The 8641-nt window shown below is 34.8% G+C and overlaps 1 protein-coding gene across 1 annotated transcript in view; it reads right to left on the bottom strand.

The window, feature by feature from the left end:
- The window catches only part of LOC111088492, a 25178-nt gene that overhangs the window by 8004 nt on the left and 8533 nt on the right, over positions 1 to 8641 (bottom strand). Inside the window, exons 8-12 of the mRNA XM_022398788.1 lie at positions 7506 to 7635; positions 4344 to 4556; positions 2368 to 2547; positions 1186 to 1272; positions 543 to 743 (exon numbers count right to left, since the gene is read on the bottom strand). Of these exons, the coding sequence (XP_022254496.1) occupies positions 543 to 743; positions 1186 to 1272; positions 2368 to 2547; positions 4344 to 4556; positions 7506 to 7635 (811 nt within the window). The remainder of the gene's footprint in view (positions 1 to 542; positions 744 to 1185; positions 1273 to 2367; positions 2548 to 4343; positions 4557 to 7505; positions 7636 to 8641) is intronic.

The raw sequence follows: 8641 nt of genomic DNA, 5'->3' as shown, positions 1-8641 counted from the left end.
TCAGTTAAACTACGAGTGTTACTTTAGCCACTGCAATGTAAAAAAAAATTATACATATTCATATGTATACACACACACAAAACATTTCTGTACATATTTTAATGTACATATACCAGTCGGTGCATTATGTAAGACACACACACACAACATTTCTGTACATATTTTAATGTACATATACTAGTCGGTGCATTATGCAATATATAAATACCACACACACTACATTTCTGTACATATTTTAATGTACATATACCAGTCGGTGCTTTATGTAAGACACACACACACACACACACACACACACACTACATTTCTGTACATATTTCAATGTACATATACCAGTCTGTGTATTATGTAAGACACAAATACCACACACACACTACAAAATATGCCCCCCCCTATATACAGTAATTTGGACCCTGCATTTATTTACCTATAATTGTAGTTACAATACTGGCTGAATCGGGCCTCCTTTTGCTCCCCTTCCCCCTAAATTGTGGGGACTGCAGGACATACTTACCGCCCCCCCCCCATTGGGAATAACGTACCTGAAAGTCCCACTTCTTCACGGTGCTTCGCTTCCTCAAAAAGAGGATCATAAATACCAACAGTCCCATCCTTCCGCAGGACCACCAAATAAGGATGTCCCACTTCCTCAATAACTATCACTTCCGTGATGTACTGACTGAGAACTGACAGGAACTCAAGTGTCATGGTATCCCTTTGTAGTCTGAAGACAGCGATGGTTTCTATTATAGAAGGAAGTTCAAAAAAGAACAGTCTAAATGATTTGACAGAAAATAGCAAAAAACAATGTTACCAAAAATATGACACGCGCATATTGAGAGAGTTTTAGCCATTCTTTACTTTTTTTTTTTGTCAAGACTTTGATATAAACATGTACAGAACTAAACGTTCATCTCTATAACAAATGATAGTTATTGAAAATTCAAACATTTATCTACCCCTTTCCCTCCACATCGCATACATGGTTACTCTTAAACGAATAGCGGGAACGATAGTTACTTGTAACGTACCCACAGCTAAGAGTGTTAAGCCTATTTAGTCCTATCACGGAGCCTGCAGTGTTTGCGTTTACTTGTGGATAACAAAGATTTAAAATGTTCAATATAACAAGTTCATACTAAAGTTCTTTAGTAGGACAATTATACGTACAACTTTAATATTTACCTGGAGAAGTATTGCTCACGGATATCAGGTATTCACTGTCCGGCTGTTTTGATACATACCACAGAAGAGACTCGTCGTGGACTAGCTCTGTTGGATAAACAACATTAATAAGGTTATATTCAGTTATTTGAGCGATTAACTTACTGGATCTGAAGCTACCCGTAAAATGTATTTTAGCATCACGTTCAAATCCCCCCCCCCCCTCACCCTACAACTAACTAAAAGTAGGTTACTGTTAAAGCTGGTTCACTTGTTAATACAGTAAACTTGCCCAATAGATGTAGTTCCTCACACCCTACAACTAACTAAAAGTAGGTTACTGTTAAAGCTGGTTCACTTGTTAATACAGTAAACTTGCCCAATAGATGTAGTTCCTCACACCCTACAACTAACTAAAAGTAGGTTACTGTTAAAGCTGGTTCACTTCTTGCTACAGTATACTTGCCCAATAGATGTAAAAGTGCAGTGTCTTCACCGGGATGAGGTTGGTGTTATTGTTCGAACACAAGTATTCTAGTATTACATCACTTGTTTACCTCGCATAGCCTTTGAGATTAGCATGGGGGGGAGGGGGAGGCTGTACACCATGAAATTGAGAGTTTTCCTCGTATTGAAGTTCAGAACGTTGTTCTCCGATCAATCCTCCCCAGGAATAATCGGATATAATCCTCAAGATAGAGCTTCGATAAAGAATGTATGACGGAGTAAATGTGAATTTTTAAAGTTTAACAGTTGGGAAGACTGATTGGCCCACTTTATCTGAAGCTGCCGATTAAGCACTTGTGGTTGTCAATATTATGAAGTATTAAACTGTTGATACTTGGGTTAGAGCTGCGACACGTGCCAGTTCCCAATACACCTGTCCTAAAGTGTTAAACTGTTGATACTTGTGTTAGAGCTGCGACACGTGCCAGTTCCCAATACACCTGTCCTAAACTGAACGAATTCGAGACTTGCAACAAAATTTAAATCTAACAGTAAATCGCCGATCTTTAAATTTTATAAAAGTTACACGAAAAGCTTGTAATCTTTATCGGTGATCTTGTATTTATCCAAGTGTTCATTCATTACAACACTTTAAATAAAGTTGTTAGTGAAAAACTCTGATCAACTTTTCTTAAACAACCCGTTTGTTGTACTTACGGAATTCAACCAATGAAACAACCCGTTTGTTGTACTTACGGAATTCAACCAATGCCCTGTCCGGTCGGTAAGAATACACGATCGTTCTCAAGTGATGTTCTTCATCATAGATCCAAGCTATTATTACCAGAAATGTTCCCATGTTGAAAGACTGCAGTCGAGTTCCGCGATATTCAAGTTGCATGTTCATCACCCAATAGTCTAAAGTCGTGAGACATTCTAAAAATATATTACAGAAATAGTTAGGTATAAAGGGGAACTCGATATACAGTATTTGATTCGGCGAAGAACAAGCCAAGTCACAAGTAAGCTAATATAAAAATAAACCAATCAAAGTACTTCGTTACCAATAACCATGCCAGCCTAACCCGGTTTTACGGGAATTTAAGTCAATTAAAATATTGTCTTGATATGAAAAGCAAACATTCAACAATAAAAATAATTCATTGTTAATTGTAAACTTCTACAATAGGGATGTGTTTTACATACTAAAGGAATTGAACCCAGAATTACGAGCCCACTCATCACAACCTTATCGCGCACCCACTGGAATGAGCGAGTGAGAGTGGGGGGGAGGGGGAGGAGGGGGGGGGGAAGAGACAAATACTGGATTGACTTTAAATGAAGTCAAAAAGTTTGATAATTTTTCTGTGCAGTAACGTCAAGTCAGGATAAAACCCCAATTATTTGTTTTTCACAAGATATATTTTCCTGAATGGAACATAACGAATTATTTCCCCAAAAGTTTAAGATCAGCGATGGAGATTTAAAAATTATCCTCGAAGTAGAGGCGTCGGAATATAGAATGTCCACTTTTATATAATACCTATATAACAACAGTCACTTGTACGTTAATTTTCAGACATGCGTAGATCGAGTTGCTTTTAGTTCCTGATTATATTCTCTATCTCTCATTGTAAAATTTGTATGTCTAGCCAAACAAGCTCGTGTTGACACATTTTCAGGGTTACATAGTCTTGTTGAACTCACTTTAGAAAGGGGTTATTATTTAAAATTCGTTAATATCCGACGTTGACCGTGCGCCTGACTAGTTTATACAAGTCTTGTTTCTCGCTTCGCCAGATTTGTACTGAAATTACTCAAACAGAGGTTAAAACTGTGAATTAACTTCATTTTAATATTATTTCTTAAAAGAAAGAAAAACAAACTCGCGAAGCAGTATTTTAGGTTGGGCTCGAAATCCACGTACAAGAAAACTCTTCAGAAGTGTAGGAACTTTCTACCGGTGGAATTTTTAGTCGAACAACTTGCATTCTTACTGGGTAAGTAATTCTAGACTGGTGGTAATAGAAATATTGAAAATGTAGACTATACAGAAATGTTTTGATCCCAGTAGTAGTTGGTCTACTTGAGGTGACCGCTACCGCCTCCTACGTTTTCAAAAATTTCGGGGGAAATAATCTTTCCTTTGATCTCCCCCCCCCCACCCCAGTGGCACAGCGGTATGTCTGTGGACTTGCAACGCTAAAAACCGGGTTTCGATACCCGTGGTGGGCAGAGCACAGATAGCCCATTGTGTAGCTTTGTGCTTAACTACAAAACAAACAAACCTTTGATCTCCCTGTTACTGCTTTACCCATAAATTAAAGTACAAATGGTTTACAGATATTTTATTAATTCAATGAGTGTTTAAAATTAGACATTTTATCTTCACTGGTCGTATGGTAAATGAATTTCTGCCTACGACAGAAGACAAGACGATTCACTGGCAAGACGACACGCTAGTTAGAAGTATACACCTACGAACACGTGTTAGTACAATTTGTAAAATTGAAATTTTATCTATATATGCAGTTCAAGCTGTACACTTGACTTTTGTTCAGGTTTGGGTGTTTAATTAAAACCTTTCTAATATATTCTTTTGCGTTCGTGTATTTTTAAAATTCGAGTTTCATTACGTTTATATTCTATGTTTTAGTATCTGATTAACTGTCCATGAAATTCGACGACACTTTCCACTTAAACCAAAATTAACGGACATTTTAATTGTATACCTGCTAGATGTTGCAAGTATTCAATGACCCTCTCGTTGTTGTAGGTTTTAACTGCTATTTCTTTAGTCCTCCTGTAGAGTTCCTCCAGCGAGGTATCCTGATGTCCAAACTGAACTGGACCAACGAATATAAACTCTTCTTCGATATTTTGGTCGGTGTCCAGCAGAACTGCTTCAGAGGTCAGCAACGTCAAGTTTACGTTATTTATTAATCCTGAAGAGAAAATAAAGATTACTTGCTCAATTAAAACCACTGTCACTATTAAAAGTTAATATGACAAAAAGATGCACTCGCACATATTAAATATTCACTGTGGTTTATAGAGTAAGATTTAGGTAGCTGGTTGAAAAATGTCCAATAAAAAGAGTTAAAACCGCATAGGCGACGAAAATATCAATAGTAATGACTGGAGACGGCTTGAATTGGTAATGAAGAAAAACTTTAATATAACTTTAACATAACAGCAAATGTACAAGGTTTTGTCATCATAAGCCGTCTCCAGCCATTATTAGTCTCAAAGTGGGTTCCACGTCACCGAAATTAAAATATCAATAGGTTGAGCAATCGGCAAGTTTTAACGTTTATTTAAAAAAGGATGACGTTTCGAGCGAGCACTCTTAGTCAGATCGTACAGCTAGGACTAAGTGACATCCTTCTCCAAGTAAATAAATATATTGCGACTGTTCGGCTTATTTAATTTTAGAAATGTCCAAGAGAATTTCAGTGTATAGCCAAATAACTAAAGTGATGAAGGCTTTGCTATAAAAATAAATTAAGATACTAAAATAGTCGACCAAATATTTAAGTTTAATATTTAACAAATTAACGATTAGTTTATAAGCAGTATTTTCAGAATATTGGCCAATACCACACGTTTATTGCACTGCAGTTAAACAACAATACTGGGTTAGTTGATTTGAATTTTCTTCGATCAAAAGTTAAATGTTAATTAACAAGACCTTCAGTGATCAGAAATCACGTGCACCAACAAATGAGAATCGTTACTTAATCTTGGAACTATTATTAGGAGACTGTATATGTACAGTTTTGTAAACTAATAAAATTCGGTATTTGTAAACTTAAGTAGTATTTTATCAATCTGCTTTATAATCCATGTACACCACAAGTGACTGGCTTCTCATATAAAACAACTTTCAAAACTAGGGATATAACAGAAATTTATTCTGCATGCTTGAAGGATTACTCTAACTATGTGACTTTGAACAATGCTGGATGACAAATATCAATATGGTTTACAAATTATGTAAGTACACCTAGTAGGCTATTAGTTCCAGGTTTACAGTTGTGATATCGCGAGATGTTATCTTGTGACTTTATTTTAGGCCTGTGTAAGGCGGTATTTAATTCTTTATGTTACTGTTATTAAGTGGGTAATGAGTCACAAAACAAATAATCAAAACATTTCAGGTGTGGGGGCGCCAAAAGTGTCTTTGCCCCCTGGTGCTGAGAACCCTTACTACGCCACTGGGATGCATTTGTTAAATCAAGTTATAGAATGCTCAATGTATACAGCAGAAGCTTCTACAATAGTATGTGATAAATAAGAAAATAGAATGCACTAATAATGGAACTAAAATTGCTATGGTGTTGAACGATGTTACAAGAAATAGGCAAGAGTAATTAACTAATTAGTTATTCAACTTTATTTACACAAACTCGCGATACTGTTGTCATCAGGCTGCGTTCACTTTCACAGAAGTTGTAGACCTAAATTCATTAACGTTAATAAGAATTTCTCGTTAAATGGTAACTAAGCCTAACTTAGCTTTGATCGATAAACAAAAAGACGTAACTGCAGAGTAGAATGTAATAAATAATCTTAACATTGAACTGAAACACTCTTGATTCACTTATGTATTTATCATGAACCTTTGTTTCTAAATATTTCATAAAGCTTCTTTATCCTTAATATTAGCGAACGTTCTACCTATTGCGCCATCGTAAAAAGGAGTTCCTCTAGCAAAGGGACATTAAACAACAACAAAAAACATTGAAAATATTGTTTACAAAATTGTTCAGTTTACAAGGTTTTTTCTTCGATGTTAGTTAAAAATATAAAAACTTAATCTAATCCATTTCGAAATGGTGACTATTTATATTTAGATATATTCTTAGATCAGGTATTTCAAAATTTTAAGGGAAGCCTACTTCTCGAAATACACTGATAGAACACGAAAACTGAAACTTCTATACACAGGAAGATAGTTTTATTTTATCCCCGACTTCCTATATTAAACAAATATCACTTCATAAAATGCAGAGAATGTTTTGTAACTTAGGGTACAGTCAGAACAAAAAGTTTCCTCCGGACCAACTTGTTTGTGGTTGTTGACGATGTATTCTAATTTCCACTCTTAGTTTGTACGAGATCTGGTCCCATTATTTTAACATGTCACGATCTGAAACATGCTCGTAGATCAAATACGAAACTTGTTTATAATGAATAGTTAATGCTCACCAATTATAGTACGGGATTCGAACCATAAGCCTCAAGTTCTTTACTCCTACAAGTAACATTAGAACATATTGGAGCTGAATTATAAATCAATCGCTTATGTATTTTCTTAAATATATAAATGTAGTGATTGATCAGTTAAAACCAACTCAAAAATAACTTGTTAACTACTGATATATTATACCTTAGCCAGAGTAGTTCTTGTACCAGCAAGTTTATTTTCCGATCTACTGAATTCCTTTCACGATAATATAAACTGTTTCACAGATTTCCAGTTATTTTGACCGTTTAATTGTTTAACGTCATTATACTCGTAGGTTTACCTTTATCCAAAACTGAAAACAAAGTATTTCCAGAGTTGAAAATGAAGTTCTGTCCTTGAAAAATAAGGGGTTCAACACACAATCAATGTAAATATTTTAATTTTGTTTCATAATTGTTATACGCAGTTTTCTTAGGACACCAAGAATTATTTAATGGTTTGATAAACACCACCTTTGTCCGAAACTGAAAAGTCCATTATACTCAGATGGAGCCTTCATTTTAAAACAAAAGGCGAAAGTACGAAGTAATTTGAATCTCTCAGAAAATCTGGTTCAATAGGTAGGTTATTAATTTACCTAGTAATAAGTTAACGTTTTGTAGATGACTTTGTTAACCTACGTGAAGTATGAAATGTTACTTACCTCTTAAGTTTCCATTAACCCTGAAACAGTCTTTGAAGTGAAAAGTGGGAGATATTTCAGAAGTATCCGATGACAAAGAAACTTCATTTATTTTTGCAGTAGAAACATTTACAAGAAATATAATCGTACCCTGCGAATCAAAGACAATTTATTAAATAATGTTCCAATAAATTTAAAAATCAAAAACGAAATTTCTAAATATTTGTTAAATTTTCTTAAATTAAGTACTTGTTAAGTAATTAAGTTTTTCTTCTATAGTTAACAAGGTGTTCGCATTCAGTTTACAGAAATACATAGTTTGAAACGTAGGGAATCATGTTTCAAGTGATAAGCATACATAAAATAGGCTAAAACTAGGTTTTAAGACGGATATAAAACTACATTTACCAGATTAAGTTTATCCTGTAACGTTCATTTAACAAGTTGTTAATTAAACATCTCCACTGCTTGCAACTAGTGTGCGTGTCATATAGACACCAGTAATGACGGGACTTGGTATGCACGAAATTTAAATCTTTAAACAATCCTTTAAAGACGTAGCGCTTAGTTTTTTTACGATTTCATTACGATCGTCGAATAAGATCTATATTTAATCAAAACTTCAATGAAAAGGTAAACTATTTACAACTAGCTACAGTACCCAGAGTACCCGTCCCTTGGACAGAAGTTAACCTTTCATTAATCATGAATTTACATATCTTAGGACATGAAAAGTTTGGTCACTTATGTAATTGTGAAAAACTCAAAACTCCAATAAAAAAAAAAAAAACTACAAGTTTGCACTCATCTCCGCATAGATCCAATAAATCATGCCAAATCTGGTGAAGATCCATCAACAGGGGGCGAAGTAGTTACATGGGCATGTAGACAGTATTATTATATAGATTCATTTTGATGTTCGACTTAACTACTTTCTTTCTACGTTAACAAAATTCTTTAAAAGATACGAGCGATATTCTAGTGGTTTGTATTTTTCAAACATTTAATATTTTAGTGTTTATCATTTAGATTTCAAAAAGACCGATATATTTAACTACCGTTTCCACGCTTACCGTAGTTACAAGGGTGAGAGGTGTCGAATCTGTATCCTTCAGCCAAGTGTTAGTCCATTCACGTATTAACGATACACCGTTAAC

Source organism: Limulus polyphemus, unplaced genomic scaffold (assembly GCF_000517525.1).
Source record: "Limulus polyphemus unplaced genomic scaffold, Limulus_polyphemus-2.1.2 Scaffold3865, whole genome shotgun sequence".
In the NCBI taxonomy this organism is placed as follows: Eukaryota; Metazoa; Arthropoda; class Merostomata; order Xiphosura; family Limulidae; genus Limulus; species Limulus polyphemus.
This window is presented reverse-complemented; position numbering and strand designations above follow the sequence as displayed.